At 41.4% G+C, this 27,609-nt stretch overlaps 1 protein-coding gene and 1 long non-coding RNA gene across 5 annotated transcripts in view; one reads left to right on the forward strand and one right to left on the reverse strand.

The window, feature by feature from the left end:
• The window catches only part of Kcnq5 (potassium voltage-gated channel subfamily Q member 5), a 564,994-nt gene that overhangs the window by 64,949 nt on the left and 472,436 nt on the right, over window positions 1-27,609 (reverse strand). The window contains 5 exon segments of one of the 3 annotated variants that reach the window (NM_001134643.2): window positions 2,790-3,010; window positions 6,971-7,027; window positions 12,013-12,039; window positions 14,678-14,772; window positions 25,254-25,349. In NM_001134643.2, coding sequence (NP_001128115.2) covers window positions 2,790-3,010; window positions 6,971-7,027; window positions 12,013-12,039; window positions 14,678-14,772; window positions 25,254-25,349 — 496 coding nt within the window. 3 annotated transcript variants of the gene reach the window in all.
• LOC134480561 (uncharacterized) lies at window positions 6,506-26,005 on the forward strand. Of its 2 annotated transcripts, XR_015629453.1 has the most exons (4): window positions 21,598-21,715; window positions 21,800-21,915; window positions 23,155-23,246; window positions 25,143-26,005. It is a non-coding gene; the product is annotated as an uncharacterized LOC134480561 (long non-coding RNA). The 2 variants fall into 2 exon arrangements; XR_015629452.1 differs by lacking the exons at window positions 21,598-21,715; window positions 21,800-21,915 and adding an exon at window positions 6,506-6,921.

The following is a 27,609-nucleotide window of genomic DNA, read 5'->3' on the forward strand; positions in this document are numbered from 1 at the left end:
AGGATAAGCAGCACAACATAGAATTCATTTTCTATGTTCTTCAAAACCTAGTTTCTATTAACATATAGTTAAATGTGCTCAGCCAACCATAACCTCACAGCAAGGAGACAAAGAAAAGTTTAAAACTTCATGTTCTCAGAATAAGGGCCCATAGCAATGTGTAATAATTATGTGCTTGGTATAGAGTGAGCCTGGGGTCAGGGTGGAAGACAGGTAAACCCCTCAGTCAGCCAGAGAACCTGTTATACAAGCAGGAGATCTGACAGGGGCTGAACTGTGTTTGCCTTTCCCAATTCGTGTGTGGAAATCCTTACATCCAGCCACTCCTCTAGATGCTACTGTATTCGGAGACAGGGTATTTAAAGAAGTGATTAATTCAATAATGAAGTTATTAAGGTAGGTCTAAATCGAATATGATTCATGTTCCATACCAAAAAAAAAAGTACACATACAGCTAGAGAAAAACAGATTATGTGAAGACAGAAGGACCATAAAGAAAGATGCTCTTAGTAGAAATCACCTTTGCCGACACTTTTGGCTGAGACTTATAGCCCCGGATATCGAGACAGTTAATTTCTGTTGTTTAAATTCTCCAGAGGGAGGTGCTTCGTTATAACAACTCAATACAAGCTGTATTTTCTGCTGTTAAGTATCCTTGGGAGATCCATGTATGCGGTGAGTGAAGGGTCGCCCACTGCAGATACCAGATACTCCTCTCACCTCTCTGAAAGGATCATCCTTAAGTGAGATATTTGGTACCCAATAGTTCAAGGGCTGCTAGAGTAGGAGGAAGAGAGAGAGATGGTGTATGGAAGGGATCTTTTTTTTTAATCTACCAAAAGTCCTGCTTGGATTTCTTATTACAACAGGGTTGCATGTTCATTGTAACAGGTACTGAAAAATACAGGTGAAGAAGATGTGGAAGTGATGAAATTATGATCTCATTTGTTTCCCAGAGTTTTCCACATGAACACAAATCTGTGTACACAGCACCTGTAATATACATGTAAGGGTACATATCTGCCGGAGTTATGACAGGGTCTTGCTGTGTAGGTTAGACTGTCCTTGAATCCATGACTTCCTGCCTCAGCTTCCTAAGTATTCAGATTACAGGCATACATCATGCTGTCTGGCCTGTGATCAGTTCCCTTTCATATCAGTAAGAATCATTTTCAACGTGTGATACTGGTTCATGCATCTGGAGAGGGAGCCGGTAGGTGGATGCGACTAATGTTTGGCATCTGCTATGGTTTTGCTATCTCTTTGCCAAACCATCTTGCAGAAAGGATACATCCATTTTTATTAGTGAGTCTTTTTCAAGGCGCAACAGAAAGCCTGTTACCAGGGTCTCCCGACGCAACTACCCCAAAGGTATCTGGGAATTTCCTCCTAGGATGCAAAATATGGAAACAAGAGAACACTGAGAATCTGTGCTAGCAGTGTCTCGGGATGCTTCAAGTGGATAGATGAGGCGTACAGGACACCGGAGGACAAGGCACGGAGGACAAGACGCTTCCCAGCTTAGCAGAGCAACAGGTGAAGGCATAGCAGGATCGGCATGTCCTTGCCTCTGAGCTGGGAGCCATCATGTCTGCCAGGTGGGGCCGTGTCAGGTCATCATCTAGGAGTCTATTTGGGGAACGTGACACCAGGAGGGGCACAGAGAGCGAAGAAGTGTGAAGGAAGGACGCGTGCTGTTCACTTGAGAGTGGATGGGAGGTCCCCGAGGACCTCTGAGGAAGCTGGGAGGGGCTGTCAGTCCGAGGTTCCAGGGGTTCACCACAGGGACCTAAAATCACTGCAGCCATGACCTCTGCTTGTTCCTCCTATCCCTGGAGCTTTAAGGGCCTGGGAAAACACAGGTTATGCTAGGGAACGAGCGTATAAGGCTTGGTGACCTTTGCAGTTTGTAGCGTTAATGGAAGAGGCTAGTCGATTCTGGCGCTTTGCCCAGTGTGAGAGATCCCAAGGCAGGGCACACTCAAAAGAAAAACTGAGATAGTTTTTAAATAAAAAAAAGAGAGAGTATTTCATAAACATGAAAATTATGCGTCAGTCAATAAAAGGTTGGCAAGAAACCTTGTGCCACGTGGGGCGGTAGAGGAAATAGGTTAATTTCTCTTGGGAGAGAGTTTCATTCATCTTTAGAAGGCTGCAGAGCTTTGCACAGGAGGGCTCTAAGACAAAGAGCAGTCTCTGAGTGTATGGTAGATGGATTGTGGGACAAGGGGGAAGACCATTTTCCTTGGGCCCAGAAGGGTACCAATCTCACATTTCAGGATATTCACAAGGTTGGTGCTAGTCTTTCTACTTTGGGGCTTGGCTGGCCACACACAGCAGACACACCATCAAGGAGGTCATGGTGAACTTGAAAGAAATGTAGTGTAGGTAAGAGGGAAGAATTGACAAAAGGGCTTTTCCCTCCCTCCCTCCCTCCCTCCCTCCCTCCCTCCCTCCCTCCCTGTGTCTCTTTATCCTTTTTTTAAATAAAAAAATGTGTCACCAGTCATGAATACCAGGGTTTTGCCCATGATAAACCCTAACCTTGTTCTCTATTTCCAGACACTTGCCTTCTCTGAGCTATACGTTCAGCTGCCCAAGTTGTTTCTCAAAACTAACGCATGTTTTGTACACCTGACCAGAGCATCAAATAAATTTCCAGGAAGAATAAACAATTTCTTTCCCTGGGGATGCTTCCACCTGGCAGCTTCAGTGGTACCACAGAGAACCAATCATTTCATAATCGAGCAGCATATCAGGCTAAAAACAGTGGCAAACACCGGGCTTACCGTCTATCACCGTCTTCGGCTGGGAACTCTTGAGGCGTAGTGAGGGCCTGAAGCGGGTTCGGTCGTTGAAGCTCCAGCTCTTCTGCACTTTGGTGGGGCTGCCCTCAGCAGTGATGTCAGTGCTTGGGGATCTCCGGTCACCTACCGATGCTTGTCTGCTCTTAATGCTCTGGCCTCTTGGGCTAGCCATGCGCACTCGCTCCTTAAAGCTCAGCTTCTGACTGTGGGAAACAGAGCCACGGTTATTCCATCGCAACAAGCTGCTTTAATTCCGCAGGGGTGAATACTTGGATGAAACTGCATGAGGCCATTTACATTCAATAGGCAAGGGTGTGTTCAGCAAGTAGGGGCATAGACATAGATTTTTTTTTCTATCGAGAAAAAAAAAAAAGAACTTTATTTAACCATGGTGTTTGTGTCCATTTGAGATCATTCTCACTCTTACAAGTATATGCATGCTCCTTGGATTTATGCAGGAAGGGAAAAGACCAGGTAGAGCACTTTTTTACCCGACTTCACTGAAGGTAACCCAAAAGGAGTTTGGAATTCACTTTAAAAATTGTTGGGTGGTTGCGGCTTTCCCCTCCATTGTTGAGCTCCTTTTGCTTGTGTGTTTGGGAGATCTTTGGAATCCCTAAGTATTTCTATAGGTAGACAGGGATGATGTACCTACATTCAGCATGCATTGTGTATCCCAGGCAAGATGAGGATACCCACAAATTCATGCAATCTCAAAGCAACTGACAGCACGGCACACATGTATTAAACACATGACACTTGACATTATGTTCTTTATTCTTGGGAAAAAGAAACTACACAGGGATTGGGGTGGGGGCAGCCTCGACATGTAATGAATGAGGTGACTGACAGAAAGAGATGCAGTGTTCGCTAATGCAACTTCCTGCTAGGAAACAAGCTATTGATTTGCCGTGGCAGCTACTAGTAAAATCACATTTGTTTAAACATTCTGTTCCCTGATACTAGGGTAGGATCAAGCTGCCGTGGGATGATCAAGGTTGTATTAACAACAAACTCCAAATGCGTCTTTACCCTTTCGTGGTTAAGATGTGTGTCTTTTGTGATGTGGTAGGGGAGCAGGTAGGGATTATGGAGACAGTGGAGACATGGGATGCAGAGGTCTCTGACTAATGTGAAGACAGGAGTAACACAGATATATATATATATATCTTATATAGGAATCAAATGAACTGTGGAGAGTGTTGCCTGCCCCAACATTTGTTTCTTGTTTCACTTACAAAGCACCGTGCTATTCATTAGAAAGCAACACACAGTTATCAATGTGAAGGGCCCAGTGCTCTTCAGGGACTGAAGAAATAAGGCGGCAATGGATCTGAGGGTGAGTCGCTCAGCACAGCTCGTGTGAGTCATGCTTCAGCCTTCATGGGGGGTGGAGGCAGCGTGCTCAGAGGACTGTCTGAGACCGAGTGAAGGTCTCGTCTTTTTCCACTTACCGCAGTATCCACGGTCCCCAGCTGCAGATGCCAACAGCAAATGCGTTTAGTGGGTGCGTGTTTGGTAGCTAACAAGAGGTAGTGACATTTGTCTTTCCACGCCTAGTCACTCAACATCCTGCCGCTCTAAAGAGGTACCGTGTCTGAGGCGAAGTTGTGTACATGGAAACAAATCGAATCGTGCACAATGGTGGCCTGAGAGTCTGGTTAGCACTAAAGGAGTTGAGCATGCAGCTGACACCTCCTGTCCCCAAATGCAGACACAGCCGCTTCCAGCACACCAGCTGAAGGCACATGCAGGCAGTTTTGTGGTGAGGTCACGTGAGTTCAAGAGTTCTGTCCAACCGTCCCATCAGTCACAGGGTTTATCTCGACAAATGTATGATTAAATGATAGATTACATTAAACAACAGCAAGAGAAAACAGTTCAAGAGCGCACAGTATTATATTCAGACTGGGTCCCCCACACCACCCCAAACCCTTAAATTACTAAGAGAAACCTGTCAAAGAGATAGGTGAAAAATGTCCACTTTCTCTTAAAGAGATATTGATCATAAAAGTTTCCAATCTTTAAAACGTTTCAGTGTGTCTTCACCATTAAAATTTAAATTTTTGATGATCCAGTTCGGCAAACACGTGTCTGCTTCTGAACCTTTATTTTGATACATGGCTGGCTCAAGTAGACACAGCCACCGCCCCAAGTATTCTCACTATGTTTGACCTCGTCTCTTACCTTACTGGAATTAATGCTAGTTACATAAAGGCTGATGTTTAAATGCTAGAACACTGTATCTCTTTCCTATCCCAACTGAATGAATAGGAAACAGGTAAAAAACAAAAATAAAAACAAAAACAAAAAAACATCGCAATGAAATTAATATAGATTCTATTTTATTCTCTTTTTAAAGAATTACATTTTTTAAAAAAGCTTAAAAATTTCTAAAGTAAAACTTCAGATTTCCCCTGATTTATTTATGTTGAGAAGGTATTTAAGAATCACCCCCTGTGACATTTCATTACCTCATTATCTCTATGAATCGGTGAAACATTCTTTAAATCTACACACATTAAAAATTGATACGTTAATTCTAGGTTAATTCTATGTTAATTTCCTTCTTGGTTTTCTTTTAAATTTATTTTATTTTGCGTATATGGACGCTTTGTCTGTCTGTGAACCCTGCACATGGCTGGGGCTCAGAGGCCAGTAAAGGACACAAGATACCCTGGTAATGGAATTATAAATAGTTGTGAGCCACCAGATGGGTACTAGGAATCTAACCTGGGTACTGAGGAAGAATAGCCAATGGCCTTAACTGGCAGGCCATCTCCCTCCCCAACCCTTCCTCTTTAGCATCTTTAAACTATAAAGAGATTTGCTAATGTCCTTTTTTCCTTTTTAAATCCAAGCAATGTATGGTAGATTATGGCGCATGCCTTTAATCCAGGCACTCGGGAGGCAGAGGCAGGCTGATCTCTGTGAGATCAAGGCCAGCTCATTTACACAGCAAGTTCCAGGCCAACGGGAGTTGTAAAGGGCGATGCTGTCTCAAAGGCCCAAACCAAACTAGACCAAACCAAGCCAAAACCTAAAGTAAATTCAATAGATGACATGCTAAAACAGAGAAAATGTGATGTTTTCTTTTCCCTTTTGACATGAGAGTATGGAAGTTTAGAGCAGCATCTTAACACGCAATGAGTTTTTCTCAAGGAAAAGTTCTGTTTGCGTGCCCTCTAATGGAAAGTTTTCTTTTATTGGTTTTCCTGCCTTGTCTCCCCTTTGGAAATCAACAGAGCTTCTTGATTAGATGTCTAGTAAACTGATTAGGTGGTTGTTATAGAAACCACCCATCAATTAAAATTATAGACATTTCACCAGGACATAAACATTTCCATTACTTTCTTGTTTTTTTTTTTTTTTTTTTTTTTGTTTTTGTTTTTTTTTTTTTTTTGCTTGTTGTTGTTGACATTTAAAACATGACTTTTGAGGAAAATTTTTCTGTCACAGCACTTTTTTAAGAAAGCTCGCCAAGGATAATCCCCAGGAGAACAAGTAAGTCTGTCTCTGGAGAAAGTAACCAAAAGGTCACAGTGGTCATTGATTGGAGCCTCTTAGTACGCAATTCCATGTTCCCAGCTGAGCACCATGCCCAGGGGAGCCTGCAGAACTGCTCTGCAAGGGAATTCATCCTTCACTGGAAGCAGCTGTCCAAATCACTCTCGTGGCCCGGCATGCACTCAACTGTTAGATGCACCCTGCCAGGGAATCTTGCGGCATCCTAACTCCGTAGTAATCCACTAGGGCTTACTCTGCCGCCGCTATTGTTATACACAATTAGTGTTTTAGCCCTTCATAGGATAAGCACCCTACAAACTGTCGCCTCAGGCACAATATGGCAACCCAGCCATTAACAAACCAGCGCGTGCAACAGCTTAGCAGTTGAGCAGCCACCAGGAGGCGCCAACAGGCTGACCGCCAGTACTATGCCTGCTTTTGATTTTATGTATTGATTTCGTCCCAGTGATGGAGTTCCGGAAGCAGGCAACAAGCAACAAGGAAAGTTACAAGCGCGCTGAGGACGTCATTCAAGATGTCCCTAGGAGAGTGAGTCTATGAACGGGGCCCAGGTGTCGTGGCGGCGTAACCTGGTCATGCACCTGAGGTTAGTTGGCATTCTCAAATCTCATGTCAACAGCTGGGATGCTGGGTACCTCTGCTTCCGTGAGGTGTACATTCTGAAGAACTTCTGCTTATTACTACAGAACTTACTAGGAGTGAGGGAGATAGAGCAGTGTATTATTAAGCATTTCTCCACCAGCGTGGTGCTGAGGGCTTTCTTTTTCTAAAGACAAGCCATTTGACTTGACGTTGTATGAGTAGACAGAATACATAAGCAGCAGGCTCTCTGCCGTTCAATTGTGCTGCCCGAGATTGCTCTTACGGTTAGGCTGTAATAGTTAGATTACAAGTAAGCATTACAAATGATGGGAATACACGTCAGGGTCTGTTTCATACGAAACGGGGATAATAATGTTGCAGAGTAGGGCAACTTCTGTCATGAATATCCATGAATATAGGATAAATAATGGGGAGCCAAAATTTCAGGAAATTTAAGAATGAATATTTCCACAAATCAATGAACCAGATAACAGTATTTTTGAAGATAAGCACGTGCGTGCGCGCGCATGCACACACACACACACACACACACAACACACACACACACACACACACACACACACACGATTTGCGTGGAGCTGAAGTTATAGTTAGTGTGTAGGTAAACAGGTGTCAGGTTGAATACCTGTTCAAAAGTAAACAGGAGAAAGGACTCTAGATCCATAGTTTATAAAGATGAAAACAATTGTGTAATTACTAAGTCCTTGGCTGTGTATAAAAGAGCAAACCCTTTCCTTCTATAAATAACGCAAATGGATGGAAAGATTCTATTTAATATGAATATGTGGGGGAGGAAAATCAAGTGTAGTCTCACTGAGTTTAGCCTAACAATACATGCAGATCATTCACTATCCATGGAAGAAAAAAAAAGTAGTAAAAAACAAAACAAAACAAACTAAAAGCAGAAGAAACATTAAGAACACACAGTCTCTTCCTCAAGCGTTCTCGACTTCTTTCCCAAGAGTCACACAATTGGGTGAGAACACACTGGAGTGGTTTGGACAAAGCACTTAATGGGCCACAGTATAATGCCCTAAGATACCTGTGCCTTAACACATGTTAAATCAGCCTCACTGGTGCCTGCTAAAGCAATCTTAGATAGTTGGCTGTCTAGAGGCAGTGTTAGGGGTGCTTTGTAGATAAAAAATATGGCTGTGTAACTGAAGCAGGCACACAGTATGCCATTGCTCACAGGAAGACAGAAAGGAGGCAGTGAGATTCACAGTTAATTCCCCAGTCTCAGTGGGTACCATCTGCTCTTGTCTGGATAAAAACGTAGGCGGGAAGAAATGAAACCTTCTTATATCAATGCAATGGCTTGCTGGCCACTCTCTGATGACCTAGTCAAGGGGGAAGGGAGGAAAGATAGGACTTCTAGGTCAAAATACTGAGGTAGGGTAACCAGACAGATTCCCATGTAAACTCTTCTCTGAGAATGACAATGTACTCCCTTGAGAGGAGGACTGTCCCACTTAAAAATGAGCTGGAAGTTTTACTTAAGGGAGACTTAATTAGAAGAGCATCAATAAACACATCAACACATGTTTTCGATTCTAACTATTCCAATGGGAAGATAGGGCAAGGAAGAGCGTCATAATAATGCTTAGCAAGATGGAGCTATGGTCTAAGTGGAGAGGGTTCCTGACTCTGTATTCAAAGTAGCCAAAGAAACATTATTTTCATCATTATCCAGTTGAGCAATAGCTATATATAAACAAACAAACAAACAAACAAACAAACAAACTTCTCTTCAATCTTTTTGTTTGCAGTTTTGAATTAAAATGTATCAATCACAGTGTTTCTTAGCCTGGGGTGTAATAAATGTTGTTTAAAGTGTATCTCAACTTCACAGACAGTCAAACTTTTCTTTGTAACAAGAACACCCCAAAGCAGTGAGCGTAATTAATCAAGGGTGGCGTGTGTTTGACCTCTGTCCATTTACATCCTGTGGTGTCATCTGTGGACAGGGCTCTTCCTCAGCGGTGGGGCTGGCTGCCTGTGAGAAAGGTGCTGCCTGAAGTGTTGAGCTCATCTGAGGTTTTTAACAGAAGGAAAGACCCAGAGGGAGGACTTAGTAGATTCCAGACTCTGAGGTATCCAAAGGATTAAAGGAAAAATCAGCTCCTCCTGGGGCTGACACTTGTCTGCTCTGTTTATCTAAACCACATCAATAACCAAATGGCTGACCACAAAGTCAGCAAAAGGCTCTGCAGTTGGGTATTACCCATTAATTCATTCATTTGAAATGAGGTCAAGCATTAATTAACATTATCCCGAACTCAGAACTGCTCTTCTCCAAGGGAGAGCTTCATTATAAACACATTTTCTGTGGTGGATATTTTGCTTCAGTAAGGACAGATTGATTACTTCTTATGAGGGTGGTGTTGTCATTGCCATAACGATAGTCTTTCTGCATTCATTATTGCAATATTATAAATTCTCTTGTCTGTGGAGCACATGGGAGAAGCCAAGGCAATAAATACAAAGGGAGTTTCAATGCATATCATTTTTTTTATAGCATGTGTCAATTTAAAAAGGAAAAAGGAGGGTTGGGATTTAGCACAGTGGTAGAGCGCTTGCCTAGCAAGCACAAGGCCCTGGGTTCGGTCCCCAGCTCCGAAAAAAAGAAAAGAAAAAAAAAAGGAAAAAAGAGCTTCAAGCTTATTTCCTATAGTTCTTGCAGTATCTTGTCTTTAATGATTTATTTCTGACTATATGTATATGTGTGTGTAGTTGCGGGCATGTGAGCTACTTTAGTGCAGTGACTAAAGAGGCCAGAAAAGAATGTGGAGGATCCCTTGGAGCTGCAGTTACAGATGTGAGCCCCCTGACATGGATGCTTGCATATGGATATGCGTCCTCTTTGGAGTGGTATGTGCTCGTAAGTGCTGAGCTCATCTGTTCTTCTTGTTGGTTGTGTTTTCCAAAAACGTACTTGGAGTTGGGGAAATTTTATTCTTCCAATCAAGAATAATTTATTAAGCACATTTTTTGTTATTACTTTACATGAGAGATGCAATAAATAATTGGGGAGTGGGTCCCCTAACAATAGGAGCAGGGGACGGTCTCTGACTCTGATACCTGCCATTGGATCCCCTTCATCTAGCTGGACTGACTGGTCAGGTCAGGCCTCATTGGGAAAAGATGTGCTTAGTCCTGCTTATACTTGATGTCCCAGAGCAGGTAGGTACCAAAGTGGAGCTTCCCCTTCTCTGAGAAGGAAAGGGAGAAATAGGGGGGCTTGTGAGTGTGAGACTGGAAGGAGAGGCAGAGAGGGGCTGCTACCAGGATGTAAAGTGAATAAGTAAATAAATTAATTAGGGGGGGCGGGGATAGGAAGCTTGAGAAATTGAGTGGTGCTATATACGACTGGTTTCAAGGTTGTTTTTGCCAAATGTTCAATGCATGCAGAGAAGCAAAGAATTTCACCATGTCGTTCTTCGAGTCATGGGCCTGGTTGGGTGGCTCTGCACACATCAAATCTACAAGTGAATCTTTACCAACTTTATTCACAGGTCTGTTGAATAGATTTTAACATTTTAGAGAGACATGATAGCTTTTCTGATATACTAACTTTGGGAAATGTGTCTTCTGCTTTTGTTATTACTGGCCCAAGGTGACCATGGTCTTGGGGTTGCCAAAGAGGCCATATTTATTCAAGCATTTGTACATGACCTATAATTTCCTCTTTGGCTATCAGTTTCATTTTGGAGGATGAAACTAAGAAAACTGACGCTCTCCACGAGTTATTCTGCAACCCATGCTATTAGACTCTGAAGAAAATTACCCTCTGGGTAAGCTGTAGATAGATCTTTACGAGACAATGCCTTTTAAATATCACTGAGTAAATTCGACTCTCAGATGTCTATGCAAAGATGGGGCTTGGTCCAAAGACTAAATTTCTTCTTGGTTAGAAATCTCCCTTGAAAGAACAACTCATTGGGTCGCTAATACTTTCTGTAATCATCACTCATGAAAATCCAGCATCTTTTGCTTTAAGTCTTTTCCTTCTGACTTAAGAGAGGGTCCTGAACACATTGCTCATCTGTACAGATGGAGAACTTGAGGCAGTGTCTCATACTGTGTCAAGCACCTGCCAACACGGTCATCTTGGTCTGGAAATTTTTTTTTAAGTATAAATGCATAAATGGCTAACACAGTCTTGTTACTCCAGAGGAAGTTTCACAACCAGTCAAGCACTGTATAGATATTTTACAGTTGGTGTCATCATAGACCCTCGCTAGAAACTGGCTCAGGGCATGAGAACACCTTGTTTTCTCTTTACTGAAGCAAATGGTAGTGACAGGGAAAAATATTAACATTTCCCCTTTCTTGTTGCTTCTGTCTATTACCACTTATATTTCACTGTGGGGATCTACAGACTTTCTTTTCAGCCTTTGCTCCCCAGTCAAGACCCTTCCTGGTACTTTTTACTTATTACTCTTGGCTTCTATTCCCTTTGGATCTTTCTAGGCAGAGCAGCCATGAGGCATCTGGGGAAATCTGAGGTGGTCTTCTTCCTGAAGATGAGCTCTCCTCTGTGGAACTGATAACCCAAGTAAACTATATTGTTCCCTGGGCTGGAGATATCTCACACAGGTGGTTCTTGCTTGTTGTCTTTAGTGTACTTCTTGCCAAATTAAAAAAAATAAGAGAAAAATTTCTCATCTCAAGAAAAGCACCTAAATAGATGAAAGTCTATCCTAGACTACTGCCCATTCTTTCTCCTATTAGGCTTTTAGGTAATTCCATTTGAATACTTGGGAAGGACTTCTGTTTGGGACAGTGGCAGACAAGAATAATCAAAGGCAGTGTTTATTTTGCCCCTGAACATTCCAGGCCTTACAGATTGTTAAAAGGCACTGAGTGGGTTACGGTAAAAAAAAAAATGCTTCTATTCCCGAGGAGGGAAAAAAGAATCAATAAAATCCAGTAAACTGTGCAGGCAATCTTGTGAAAGGTCACTTTTAATCATCTTGCATTTGTTGATCGATTTTACTCATGAGGCACATTTAAAACACCAGTTAGGCATCTGATTTATAAACAAACATGTAGCAGAAGAGAGATCACAAACCTGCTTGCTGCCTCCCCTTGTTCTTTCCTTCAGGTGCGTGTAGACAGAAGAGAAATGATGATAAGCCAGTGAGTACATTTATAGCATTGGATAATGGCCCAGATGGGAGACGGGGTAATCAGGTCCCTTTAAGTAACCCCCTTTAAAGTACAGTCCATAGAAGCAAATGCTATTTATAATAACTACGTACACCTTTCAAACATATGTTCTTTGTAGCAGATCTGAGACAGCACAACATTACTTGGCAAGTCCAGAACTGCCCCCACACAGCAGAATACCGCACACTGTTTGGTTAAGAAACTATGGTTCTGGTTGAAGAAGCTTTTGGCAAAAGGCTCCCGGAGTGTTGCTGATTCCAATATGGCTGCAGTCCCCATATCTTGGGCAGACTTTGGGGAACAAGCCCCAGAGGCACGAATCTGGGACTGTCGTTCAGTCACTTACTGAGGTAGAATTTTTTCCTCTTATATGAAGAATGAATTTTCTTGCAGTGAATAAGGTGCACAGAAAAATCTATCTGAGCTCTTACAGCCCATTGTTGGGTGACATTTGTAATCATTCATTAGGGCGTGGTGTAAGGGAGTTCCTCTGCAAATGAATTGTGGGCTTGGACAAGGTGTTTTCTTGGCGTGTCTCAGTGTTACAGCTAAACGCGAAGGCGTTATATCAGATAGCGTCTACATTGTGACTTCTCACAGTACCCCTTAGCATCTCTGCAGCTTGATAATTCCCCTCAACTTTTTAAAATATCCAAATCGTTCTTTGAAATGCCATATTTCCCTGGGTCTCACCCTTTGTCTAGCGTAGCCTTCCCTCATTTTGAGAAAAAAAAAAAACAGGGAAATACTTTCCTCTATAAATCCCCCTCTCATTAAAACAAAGCTATGAAATAGCGGTGGCTGAAATGGCTCATGTACAGTGTCCTTAAGAGGAAAACCATGACCTGGAAAGGGAAAGAAACTTCTCCTTTATAACCTTGGGAGGTGTGAAGAGGGTTCAGGGTGCCAGTTCTCTCTGCATCTCCCAGACTCAGAGTTGTTTCTTACAGCTGTCTTTCACCCTACTCTTTGATATGAGCTTGTGGAGTGAGATCAACTAAACACATCCCCAGAACTGTGGGGGAACAAGAGCACTGGTCTAGTGTTATTTAGCGACATTAATGTCATTGTTAGTGGTGGTGATGGTCAAGTTGACACCATAGCCCCCCGCGATGAGTCCTAAGTTGCTTTCCTGTCTACTTTTCTCTTTAAAGCTGAGGTATGTTTCACAATATTTGTTTTGACTGTCTAGTTCCTGAGCCATGAGACTAACTTATTCTGGATTTCCCTGACTGCTTCTTGCTTAGTCTTAGAAACACAACCTTGTGCACAGTAAGTGTTCAGTGAGCACTTGCAGAATGGCTACACGTTCTGAGTGGATGCTCTCTCTCTCTCTTTCGGAGTCGCTGCAATCTGAATGCTGAGGAGAAACCTACCATGCAGATGTAAAGCAGTCTCAGTCTTTTGCATCGCACCAAGTTCCATTCAGAAAGATAGTTAATTTCAAGTAAAACCGTCCTATAGCTTATTGTAAATTATTCTTCTCATAAAAACAAACTTGACTGAAGTAGGTTTTCTTTTTAAAGCAAAGGTTCTGAACTTGGCTTCAGGGAGTCTGAGAGGATATTAAAATTCTGATTGTGTGTGCCTGTGTGTCTATATGTGCACGCAGTGGATATCATTTTCGGGAAAAGGGCGGGCACAATTTCTGTCACATTTCACTGGTTTATTAAAGAATGACACTAATAACTGCAATGATTATCAACCACAAGAACAAGGAAGCATCTCAGGGGTGATTTGTGTCAGGACAACCAGGTTCCATGCATGGTACTAGGGACTGCTGTGTCCTTTGGGATGAGTCACTGCTTTTCAGTTAGTGAGACTGAAGCAGAAGGCTGTGGGGAGAAGTGAGGGAAGGCATGTCTGATGGGCTCAAGGGAACAGGGTGGAGGCAGCTGTTTGAATCAATCCTCTTCGCCTGTACCCCCACTTAACACAGGGAAGAGGAGAGGAGTAGAATATGAGCAACATTCTGCATGAGGCACGTAGAGAAACTGACTCATTATTACATTTTTCCAGACCTCAGAATGACTTTTAATCCACAACCGTAGTTAAGTGGGAAGGCAGATAGTCACATGTAATAGACCACTGCTATGTCACTTGAGACCCTCTATTAGCTTTACAAATAGTCTTCCTTCTTTATATATATCCAGAAAGTTTCTCAGAGAACTATGATGTGTACGCACGTGTGTGTGTGTGTGTGTGTGTGTGTGTGTGTGTGTGTGAAAGAGAGAGATTCCAAACAATCTCCCTGTAAAATTAGGCGATGTGTCAAGTGATCCTTGTTTCTCAAGACCTGTTGCTTCAAAAGAAGAGACATTAGGAAACTACCACATCTCTGTATAACTCATATTCGTTAAGAGTTTGGTCATGGCCTTTGGTGTTAAGGAATGCTGCCAAGGCCACATGGTTTTATGGTTGAGTTGCTATTAAATACTTTAAATACCTTTTAAAAGCAACAGAGAGAATAAAACAAGTTCCAGAGTGAGATTCTCTACACACGGATGGCTTGTTTAACAAACTAGAAGAGACTCAAGTCCAGCCCCAGCTGTCCCACTGATACCTACTTGGTAGGGCTGCAGGTGTGCAAGGCCTTCAGATGTGGCTTCCAGGTTGCGATGGAGACCGACTTCTCATCAGCTGCATAGCTACGCCAGACACACTGCACGCAGCACACAGGAGCACAAGAAAGAGCAGGAAACAGAGTGGACAGAAAAGGACAATTATTTAGTTACTATAGGTTAAGGATCTTTTCCTCCTTAAGTGTAGCCCTGATACATGTCCAGAGGAAGAAGCAGACACACAGGCTACATTGGCATTTTTGATGAGTCGTTACACACAGTCTGTCACATCAGAACGGCTTTTCAAAACAAGTGTTCGACAATAAGAAAAGACGAATTTGGAAATGGTGAAGGGAAAATGATGTATTATCTGATACAAAATCGGGGATGATTAACGGGTAACATGCATACTAATATGCATAACCAGTTCTAGATACTGGTTCAACTGTCTGATCATAAGTGTGCATTTCAGAGGGTGCTGTATAGTTGCCTTATCTGACAGGACAGAGGCAAAGAAAATCTCTATAAAACCAGTGAAGTAATAAACCAACAACCTTTAGAAAGTGGTGGTGATTTAATTAATGGACTCCGTGAGTTGAATTACACAACACTTCTAAGTTTAAACCTGCTCAGAGGAGAAGGGGGTGGGAGATGGGGGAAGGATTGTGGGAGGAGGTGACCGGGAAGAGGGTAGTGCCTGGGATGTAAAGTGAATAAGTAATAAAATAAAATTAAATTTAAAAAATGGTAGCAATCACAAAAACTTGTCTGAAACGAGATACAGGGAAAATATTCTCTCAGATGATAATTGAAAAGATATGCAAGGAGTTAATATTATTATCCAAGAAGATGTTCATACACATTTGATGTAAGACATTGGCTTGTCTACATTACATAATCATTTTTTGGGATATAAAATGGTGTGATCCTTACAACCGTGGTATGAATTAAGAGCCATGTTTTGTAGATGAGACAAGGAATGTCAGGTAAAGAGCTTCTGTCAAGGTTGGGAAGGTTGAGATAGTGTGGGTCAGAACCTACAACCTCTACTGGAGAGGTTTTCCAATTGCCCGAGGGCTGTGCTTGGAAGAACTTCTGATTTGTGCATTGAGAAATCACCTGCACTTACTTTCCCATGCCGAGTATGATAAATTCATTTATTTTCAGCCTGCAAATAACTCAAAATAAAAGTCTGAGCATTTGCTCCCATTTCCTCAGAACCCCGGTGCTGTGATCTTCGTTTCTTAGCGCAAACTCATGTAAATGGGTCACATCCCTACTGTATGACCAAAAGTCACTATTTTGAAACACAGTGAAAGAAAAAGCGTTCTAAGTACAGTCTATTTTCGAAGACTATCATTGAGTTGAACAACAATTAAAAAATTGCAGTAATGATTTTGAGAAACTGCCCGGCAATATTAATAAATTTAAATGCATGAATACGTGATGATGCAGATACCCGTTCTCAGGTAGCCACAATAGGTGTGCTTAAATATATTCACCAAAAGGGATGCAATACATTTTGGCTATTTAACTACAGCTGGAAATTCCCACACACCTATCAATTGTAGTGTAAACAGAAGCCTTGTAGTACGGTCACATGGTGCAATGTGGCTACATAGTAGCAGCTCATTGTAACTGTGCTTGACAGTGTGGATGGGCTTCCTATGAGTAATGCCATGTGTTATAAACAGGACACAGAAGAGCATTTTCTATCAAGTTGGGAAAATGGGAAAATACTCTGTTCTGCCAACAGGTAGCAAAGCAGTTTCCCCTGGTGGGATAGTAAGGGAGAGAGGATACTCAAGAAGCCATATTTTGTTTATCTGAGTGCCAGTTAATCGAGGCTGCTCAGTTCTCTTAGGAAATGGACTCATCGCTACCTGCACATTATACTTCAGTGAGATATTCAGGAAGTGAGATGAAAAATTAGAAAGAGATACAGTAGAACCCAAGGGATTACATTTTCTTTTCTTTTTTTCTTAATTCTTTTTTTTCAAGTAGGATTCTTTGCCTGAATGTTTACCTACATGCTTGTGTTGATTTAACGGATACATCTGTGGAAATTTGTGCTAAGCATCTCAGCATCTTACAGACAATTGCCATCTCACTGTCTTGAAATTTTAGTGTTTGGGGTTGTTGACATAAAGTTTTTGGGGGTGACTAAAATAACCAACGAAACACAGACATCTTGCTATTATTAGCAAGTTTGCTTGTTGGAGACAGAGTCTCACCATTGCACCACAAGCTGTCCTTGAGTGTGTGGCGATTGCCAGAGTCAGTCTCCTAAGTGCTGAGGTTACAGGGTAGACTTACTAACGTTGTTTCTGTGGTAGTGAGGCCCAACGATCCTCAGCTGATGGGAAAATTTAGTTGGCTATTTTAATTAAATGGTTTCCATAGAGGTGTGGTGCATATATGAGATCAGGATTCTGAAAGACTTTTGTACAACTAGATATAACGGATAATGTAAGTCCATTCAACTTTAGTGGGTAAAAATACCCCCACTACAATACACCACATATAACCTGTTAAATGCATTAACCACTGGGGGAATGGAAAAATTAAAGGCTTACTTTTACAATACGACCTAGTTTCTTGATCATTTTCTATCAAATTGAGCTTAATGGCGAGTTCTTGGTTCCATGTTCTCTTGTAAAAGAAGTCTTGTAAGTGAGACACAGAGAAGGGCCAGGGGACATCTATTCCAGAGCTGAGATTAGTTAACAATCAACATGGAGACAGAGTGTCAGTTGTACTACTGCTGTGTTTGTTTTATTATGTCTTTTTTTTTAGGGATTACAATTATGGCATTTCCCCCTTTCCTTTCCTTTCCTTTCCTTTCCTTTCCTTTCCTTTCCTTTCCTTCCCTTCCCTTCCCTTCCCCTTCCCCTTCCCCTTCCCCTTCCCCTTCCCTTCCCTTCCCTTCCCTTCCCTTCCCTTCCCTTCCCTTCCCTTCCCTTCCCTTCCCTTCCCTTCCCTTTTCCTTCCCTTTCCCTTTCCCTTCCCTTTCCCTTCCCTTTCCATTCCTTTCCTTTCCTCTGTCCATATCTTTCATACACCCTTCCTTGGTCTTTTTGAAATCCATGGCCTCTTCTTTCATTAATTGTTGTTACACAAATAAATGAATATGTATGCATATACATATGCATCTATGTATATATATACATGTGTATATATACACATATTCATATGTATATGTGCATGTATATATGTATATATGTGTTTATGTGTATAAAGGTGTGTATGTGTATTATGTAGACATGTATATGATGTGTATGTATATACATATATTTCCTCTCTTTATTAATCATTTTGTTTGTTTACATTTCAAATGATATCCCCCTTCCTGGTTTTCCCTCCACAAACCTCCATCTCATTCCCCCCTCCCCATGCATCTGTAGACACCAAACCCCAACACTCTTGCTGATGCCAAGAAGTGCTTGCTGACAGAAGCCTGGCATGGCTGTTCCCTGAGAGGTTCTACCAGCACCTGACTAAGACAGATGCAGATACTCATAGCCAACCATCAGAATGAGCCTGGGGACTCCAATGGAAGAGCTAGGGGGAAGGACTGAAGGAGCTGAAGGGGATTGCAACCCCATAGGAAGAACGTATTTCCTAAATAAAGCCTGCTCAGTCTGTATATGCTACTCGTATGTGTGCTTTCCACATAATCCTGTATTCTCAGTAACTTCTTCTTGCCCTTGAGTTCCACTAATTGATTCTAGCCATTGAAATTCAAGTCCCCATTCATATGCCCCAGTACCCGATGTTCCTGTATTTAAAGTCCAAATCACAGAGTATAAAATAAAATAGTCGCCTTCAGGGTTCCCTGTGGATCCAAATGAACCAATTCCATAGCATGTGTAGCTGTGAAGGACAAGTTAATAGAACACAAATGAAAACCAAACTTATGTTTACTGGGCGATTGTGGTAGCGTAGGCAGGCCAACAAATCTGAACTTTGGTCTAGGGTTGAAAGTACAAAGCCTACACAGCTCTCTACGTGGGGAGTATTCAGTTTGTATTGTTTAGACCAGGACAATTATCAGTCCTTTGACTCTTTCTAAAAACAGCCCGGAAAATTTCAGCTGACCAAAGGTAGACTAGCACCGAACTTACATTTTCAAAGTGCTGTTTTAAAATATCAGTCCTGAAAGAGTGAGCGTGTCAACCAGCAATCACTTCTCCGTTCATGCTTTTCAGTTCCTGTATAATTTCTATTTTAGTAATGGATGCAGTAAATAACACTTTGGTTATGACATCTTCATGCATGCATATTTAGTGTTTGGCTCATGCTCGGCTTTCCAGGATGCTCTTTTGTTCCCTCTCGCCCATCCCACGACTCCTGTTTTCTCCTTAATGGTCCTTTTCATTTCTTTATATTCATGATATACATATATTTATCGATTCATTTATTTAAATATAGGCTCTGCTTGCAGTATGGCTTATGTGCTTAGCTGGAGGATTTCTAGTCACATCTATTTTTCTACAAATGATATAATTTTGATTTTCATGGCTGAACAAACCACTGTGTGCATACATATGTGTGTGTGTGTGTGTGTGTGTGTGTGTGTACCTATATGTATATATATCATATATCACATCTTCCCTACTCATTCATCTGTTGATGGGTACTAGATTGACTCTTTATCTTGGCTATTTTAAATAGTGCTGCAACAAACACGGACGTGTGCAAACAACTCTGTGGTACGTTGATTTAGATACCTTCTGATATATATATATTCATGGGTGGGTCAGTGCATCATTTGCTGGTTCTCCTTTCTCCATTTGAGAATCCTTTCTTTTAAGATCTATGCTCCTATTTCAATGTTAGGTGGTATTAACCAATTTTCAATTAAGGAAGGCAAATAAAATAGCCTACTCAAGTCTCATCTTTGCTTTCTTTCATCCTGCCAACTTTTTTATATCTCAGCTTTTGGTTATTAGTGCTTACATTCTTATAACCATGCCGGCACTGTTTCTAGTTTGCCAATGAAAAAAAATGTCAGTGCACTTCAGTTTTGTGTATGTGTATGTTGAGCTAGGGAGTATCTAGTCTGACAAACTGTTAAATGCTATAACTGTTTTTTCTTTCCTATTTATATATGCATAGGTATATATATATATGTGTGTGTGTGTGTGTGTGTGTGTGTGTGTGTGTTGATTTATTTGCAGTTATCATTGGTTTTCTTTTCCTTTTTTGATTTTCTCTTATTAACTATTATAAAGTTATGGCATTCCTGATCTTTTCCAAAGAAACAGAACATCCCTGGGATCAAAGCCATCACAGAGTCTCTCAGTTCCACACTTCCATTTGCTCTACCCTTTCAGTACTGCCCATTAGCCCACTTGGATCCTGCTCACTCTGCTGGTACCTCTCCACCTCATTTGTGAAGATGCTCCATTAGACCACATGTAGGCAAGCATACAGGGCTTGATTAATGATTGCTATGGAAGTGGCCAGCCCACTGTGGGCGATGCTGTCCCTGGGCAGCTGGTCCTGGGAGGCCTAAGAAAGCAGGCTGGGTGAGCTAAGGGAACAGTCCAGTAGTTGGTATCCATCATGCCTCTGCTTCAGTACCCGACCCCAGGTTCCTGTCCTGCCTTGCCTAGATGGTAGACTCTGACAGGGACATGAGAGCCAAATAAAACCTTTCTTCCCCAAGTTACTTTTGGTCATGGTGCTCTATCACAGCAAAAGAAAGCAAACTAGGGCAGTAGGTAAATTTGGGGGCTCTTGAATGCTTCTGAACATCTTTGTACTGTTCTCATACTCCATGAATGGTTTGGCTTGGTATAGAATGGTAGGTTGCAAGTACCTTTTCTTCCTAATCAGTTTGTTTTCATGAGTTCTAAGTGTTGAGTTTCTAGCGAAATATCCAGTGTCCGTTGATTTTTTTTTTAAGATTTATTTATTTATTTCATTTATGTGGGTACACTGTCACTGTCTTCAGACACATCAGAACAGGACATCGAATGCCCATTACAGATGGTTGGGAGCCACCATGTGGTTACTGGGAATTGAGCTCAGGACCTCTAGAAGAGCAGTCAGTGCTCTTCACCGGTGAGTCATCTCTTCAGCCTGTCTATTGCTTCATTAGCCTTTGGATATGCTCAGCTCAGAAAACATACAGGAGGCATGATTTGTGCAAGCATTCTGATGTCTCTCTGTGGTAATCTTAGTAGGAGGGCTTTGGTTCATAATGCAGGCATTTTTGGGTCATTTATGGCAGCTACTCCTGCCCTCCAGTTCTAGAGAGTCATAGTACACTATTTCCATGGTAAAAACCCTCTTGTTAATATCTCTGGACTCTGGTTGAGATATCCGTGATAGTTAGGTCTTGCACTTCAAAATAAACAAAGAAACAAAGAAACAAAGAAACAAACAAGTCCTTCTGAATTATTTTCTCTTTCTTTCTTTCTTTCTTTCTTTCTTTCTTTCTTTCTTTCTTTCTTTTTCTTTCTTTCTTTCCTTTCTATTTACTTCCCAAGATGCTGTTACAACCTGGTATTTCCTTCTATTTTCTTTTCTGCTTTCTTACTTTTCCATCTATCCCATCTCTGAATCTGCTCTCTGTGTCTGAAGCATGAGGGACAGTGCATCAACTTGTATGACCCAGGCTGTGCATACTGATTAGCTGCTTTTCTTTATGGTGGCTGAGGAACCAATCAAGTTATTTCACCAGATAAAGTTAAAGCATAAATATGTAGCTTGGTTTCTCTGGGATTTGATTGCTTCTTAAGGGAGGCAGGATAATCTTCCAGCCCACCTTCTCACTGGTCTGTCAGGGCTGGTTTTACAAAAGTTCAGTGAATTGTTGATTTTGCTGTTAGCATTACTCCACACTGAACTGGCACAATGTCTTCAGAGTCAGTTTTTATTATGAATCGCTCATACATTTGTTTATGTCTACCCAAAAGTTCAGTAACGCCCGTGGAGGGCACCGTGTTGAATTTTGAGTCCTAACCCTGATTGGTTCCAAGACACAGCAATTTTGAAGAAGTGGGGGCAGAAAGAGTGAGATATCAACTAACACAGGTAGGTATCTCAACCAGAGGATTGGGAAGATGCTGTGTAATGTCCTCAGGACATGACATGACCACTACACTTATGACCTCACAGCAGCAACATATGATTATATGGAGAAGACCAAACCACTTAAAAATTCCAGCAGACAATCTTATCCATTTTCTTTGGGTGGATGGTGCCATGATCCCACTGGATGACCCAATGCTCAGGTAGATATGGGTATCACTTACTGGACTTAGAGGGTTGTAGAAAACCCAGTTGAGAGGGAGATGTATTGGTTGGGGCAAGGCGGAGTAGAAAGAAGGAAGTTGGGGTAGATCCAATCAAGGTACTTTGTATACATGTATGAAAATTTCCAAAATTGGATTTGGACTAAAAAAGCCAGGATTTAGACCTAGCTCTGAGTAGGTTGTCTTGATGATCAAATGGAATAATGTGCTGGAAGCACTCTGCAAACTAAAAGAGACTTGGCGAGTCTTAGGCATTATTAATAAAACTTGTGACATTTGGGCAGGTATTTGGAATGTTACTCAGAGCTGATGTCTTTTCCCAGACTGCTCCACTTGAAAAGTTAATTTAAATGAATCCGGCAAAGATATTGACACAGCTAAATTTGCTTTGAGCTTCTAGGATTTTAAACGGGTTTCTTTTTCTTCCCCCTCTAAATCCTCGAGATGCTGGTTAATTTAGTTCTTTCGCAACCAAATGACAAGGCAATTTTAACATCTCACTTGCGGCATGGTGGCAAGAGTATGGCTCAGACTTAAGACAATGATATTGCCTTTGGCCTTTATGCTTTCTATATTCAGCCAGGTTTACGGGGTAAGAAATGAAAGGATCAGCAGACGAAGCTTGCTTTTCAACGTGCTCTCGTCTTCAAATATTCACATCTCAATTAAAAAATAGATTTCTACAATATCTAACTAAAACCCCCGGATTCTGTTCAAAGACCACATAAGGGAGATGCAATGATCAAATAAATATCATGTTATTCTTAAGCAGCTTAATTGAATAATTTCATCAGAATGAGTGGGCAGCCACTTCCTAAATTAGCAAACTCAATTTGTGGTTCCTGAAACTAAAGCATAGATTTTTTTAAGGAATTCTTAAACATTTGAAGTCTTACGGTTTATGCTCAAACAATGCGGGATTTTAAGGAGAGTTAATATCTGGGAGATGGTTTATTGGTTCAATGCATTAATAGGGCTTGTTGCTCAGGGGGATTCTGGGATCCCCTTGAATAAATTGCATGTTCATGGGTTGGAGAAGTATTCTAGGGCAAAGGAAAGTTGAGGAAGAAGAGAAAAATAAAAACAAAAACAAAAAAGCTGTAGGTATCTGAAAAGCACATGCACTTCAGTATAGAGTGCTCACAGATGCAAAGTGGTGAGTATCCTACCTACTGCAGTGTACGCTCTGACACTATGCTGACTGTGGTTTGGTTTCAGACTTTTAAATCCTGGAGATTTGACCCAGGGCCTTATACAGGCTACAGAAGCTCTTGACATTGAACTACCTTCCCAGCTCCTGTCAAAAAAGGGTAAGCCTCTATTATCTTGGGGACTTTTTCTTCAAGAAAGCATTTTTTACTCATTCATTAGTGATCTTTTAAGAACAGTTTGGTTTATTGATTTTCATGTGTATGGGTGTTTTGTTTGCAGGTATATCTGTGTACCATGTGTGTGCCTGGTACCTGCAGAGGCCAGAGGAAGCTAGAACTACAGATAGACGTGAACCATCATAGGGCTGCTGGGAATTGAACCAGGGTCCTCTGGAATAACAGTCGGCTATCTTTACTGCTCAGCCATATTTCCAACCCTGATTTATTTATCTTTTGACTTGCTTTTGTTCTATTTTGAGACAGGTTTTCTCTGTGAGGTCCTAGCTGTCCTGGAACTCACTATGTAGACAGAGCTGGCCTTGAACTCACAAAGATCTGCCTGCCCCTGAGTCCTGGGATTAAAAGCATGTTGGCCTTTATTTATTTTTTAAATGCTTACAAATATAGTGATAGTCAATGGTTTGCCTTGGAATTCATGTCCAATGGTTCATCTCTTGCAAACAGATGTAAAATAACACTATGTTTGAAACTAATGTCCTTATTTAGTCTCTAGATACAGATTTCCTTCAGGATATATATAAGCCACAGTTTCCTTTCTAGCATCATTTCTGTTGGATGTACTGCATGCCAGAGACACAGGCAAAAGGTATGGAACAGGAAATAGTGGATGCAACTGAGTTTAGCCAATCAAACCTGAGATCTAAATTAAAGCAATGTGCTTGCTGTATTGGCTTGGTTAGGGTTTTATTGCTGCGAACAGATACCATGACCAAGACAACTCTTTTTTCATTTCTTTTTTTTTTTTCTTTCTTTTTCTTTTTTTCGGAGCTGGGGACCGAACTCAGGGCCTTGGGCTTGCTAGGCAAGCGCTCTACCACTGAGCTAAATCTCCGACCCCGACCAAGGCAACTCTTAAAAGGACAATATTTAATTGGAGTTGGCTTACAGGTTTAGAGATTCACTTTATTATTATTAAGGCGGGAACATGGCAGCATCCAGGTAGGCATGGTACAAGAGAAGCTGAGGGTTTTACATCTTTATCAGAAGGCTGCTAAGAGAATATGGCTTTCAGGCAGCTAGGATGAGGGCCTTAAAGTCCATGCCCACAGTGACACACCTACTCGAACAGGGTCACACCTTCTAATAGTGCCACTCCCTGGGCTGAGCGTATACAAACCATCACATACATCTCCATGGAAACAGTTCCCCTAGTGTTTCATATATACATCCCAGCATCCCCAGGTTCGAGCCTTGGAGGTTCAGCTATTTGTCGGGCAGGGAGATAACTTTAGGTTGTAGGACTGTTACGTTCTTTGCACAACAATAACAGAAGAAACAAAAGCGAACGGCAAAAAAAAAGAGACATATTTTAGAAAAATGTTAACACAAGTCCCGAGCTGTTGAAAAAAAAAAGAAATACTAACACAAAACCCATGTATTAAATACTAGCTTCAAACAATATACTTATTATGTAATATTCTCAAACACTGATGCACTTCAGGCCTTCTCCCTGCATAGCATTAAAAGCAAGTCTACAGACACAAGCCTCAACATTCTAAACACGTGTGTTCTTCACAACAGTAATACATAACGGGCTAGAGACAGTCACAGGATGCCAGGGATGATACTGTACCCTGCACCATCACTTAATGACCAATTACGCCTCGTACAGTGATTCATAAAATGCATGAGGTCCTTCCAGGAGTGACAGGACTGATGACCTCTACACAGCATTGGCGGTGCTGGTTAATGACTCAATCAGGCATAGGCCATTATCCAGAAAACATGCGTTGTTGTTGTTGTTTGGGAAAGGGGCAACACCTGCCCAAATTCAGGACAGTTCATTAAAGTTGGACTTTTTTTTTTTTCTTTTAGGACGAAATAGTAAATAGCCCTCGGATGCGATGAAGCAAAGTGATTGGAAAACGACACGAGAAGCAGTTCTGGAGGCAGATGTTGCCGTCTGCCCACTATGCTGACAGGTACCTGGATGAGGTTGGCAGCTGGGTTCCTTCTTTTCTCAAAATGCTTCTGGCGGTGCTGTTCCTGTACTTTTAAGGCAAAACCTGAGCCAAGAATGCCCTGGAACAATACAAAATAGCAGCGTTTTAAAGGACAAATGTGCCAAACACCTCTACAATGAATTGAAAAGAAAAAGAGACAAACAACGGAATGTAATCTGTTGATAATCAATGTATTCCTTATTAAAAAAACCCCACTATTTGTCTCTGTTACAATATTGCCAGGTACCATCATACTTAGAGACAGAAATGATCATTAACTTCAAGCAAGTGGTCTTAAATGATAGGACTTAGGGGCATGAACTCTGCTTTGGACTGGGCTGGGTTTTGAATTCGGGAGACTTGAAGTCTTGCTCTTGTAGACATCGGGTTACTTGTAACACCGATGAGACTCTGTGGTTGTACGTTATCCATCTCGAACAGAATCTGGAAAGACATTGGGTGGAGCAGCTGGGTTTAGATCTAATCCAGTTGTAACCGTTAGAGAGAGGCTCTTGGGTTTGAAGCTGGAGATTGGGCCTGTCTATATGAAAATAAAAAACAAACAACCTCACCCCACCCCCAAACAATAACAACAAAACCAAGAGCATGACTCACTGACAAACCCATCCCTGTTTCCCTCAGTCTTAACCTGGCCCTTGCAGCATGCATTACCTGTTCTGGTTTTGGCTTGTCTATTTGGAATGCGGTGTTAATAAAGATTAATATTCCCTCCTTCATTGTTTGGTTTGTCCTTTGGATGGTTTTACTTTAAATTGTGTGGATATGTATATGCATGTACATGACCAGGGAAGAGGATTCCTGTCAGATCTCTAGGGACTGGAGACAAGGGTGGCCGAATGCTGCTCAATGTGGGTGCCGGGAACTGAACCCAGGGTTTCTTCTGTAGGGGTGGCGTGCACGCGCCTGCTGAGGAGCTCTAGTCCTGGATGCTTTGTTGCGGCTGCTAGTTTGATTTCCTTTTGCTTATTATCTTCAGCTGCAAAAATTCTGGTTCTTTGAGGCTTACTTTTCTTGAAATCAAGATGCCTTTTGTCTCAACCTTAGGTTCACATTCAGAGCTTGCTAAATTCAGTCTCTAGGCTTTGCCTATGTTCTTGACTTCATTAGTATGATGCTGGGAGCTCCAGTGCTTTCAAGTCTGTGGATTTCACTTGCTACCTATAAATTATTTGCCTTTTATTAAACTTCAAGGAGTCTAACCCTTAGGTTAGAGTTGGGTATCTTCTTAGCACTAAGTCAGTATCTTCTGCAGGCAAGAAATGTCCAACCCTCGTTAAGATACCTCTTGGAGAAGTGGTGGGTTTTAAAAAGGTATTTTATTTTATTTTATCTAAGTCTCAGCCTTGTGACAACTTGACTAAGATATTTTTGGGCCCTAGATAGCCCCTGACCCTCCATCTTATCTTATTTCACAATTCTGAGCACATTGGTGACAGACAATAGGTAGTGCAGCCATGTTTAAAATACAGAATTATAAGATAATACCATTTGCTACTAGTGTGTACTGTCCTTCTTGAGTATTAATTAGGACGAATGGCTGTGTCCTAATGAGCAGTTAAACTATAAGTTCTGTTTTCACTCTCTTTCAGTGCAGGTCTTGTACTGTCCACTATCTCTACCTCACACAGGCTATGATTACATAAGCTAAGCTTTGTAAAACCTGCCTTGTCTGGTCTGGTTTGTAGATTTAAATAATATTTCCCCACTTGGAGTCACAAATACTCTCCACTTCCAAATCCAGATCAACTCTAGTCATTTGAAACTGTTGTTTGTTTGTTGAATGAGACCATTTGGAAAAAGATCAGCTGATTTTTCTTTTAACTTTATTTCCCATTAAGTATAAACATGTAGGAGAGAACACACAATAGCTTTATAATATATGTCTTTATTTGTGATTTTTTTAAGTATTACTATATTTGACCAAAAATCAGACTTATAAAATAAACATTGGGTCAAAAGCAAGAGCTATCATTTGAGCACTAAATATATAAATACGTTTTTTAAATCTATTATTATTATATTTGCTAATATTTTTAATTATTTCAGATAATAGCTAACATGTGTTTGTGGAATGGTTAATATTTCAAATCAAACAGAACTACTTGTTGCATTGAACTTAAGCCAGTTGGATATCTAAAAGGGATTCAATGTCTAAAAATCCCAATTACTTCATAATAATAGCAATTTATAGCTAGGGGATCCAGCAGGAGGAGTAAGCAAGAATGGCTTGTGAGGCTGCTATAGGCAAGGTCTGTTTAGCCTGCAGGAGCTCAGTAGCCTAGGACTGGAGGGAGCCGGAGGAGGTAATCTACACTGGC

Source organism: Rattus norvegicus, chromosome 9, assembly GCF_021556685.1.
Source record: "Rattus norvegicus strain SHRSP/BbbUtx chromosome 9, alternate assembly SHRSP_T2T, whole genome shotgun sequence".
In the NCBI taxonomy this organism is placed as follows: domain Eukaryota; kingdom Metazoa; phylum Chordata; class Mammalia; order Rodentia; family Muridae; genus Rattus; species Rattus norvegicus.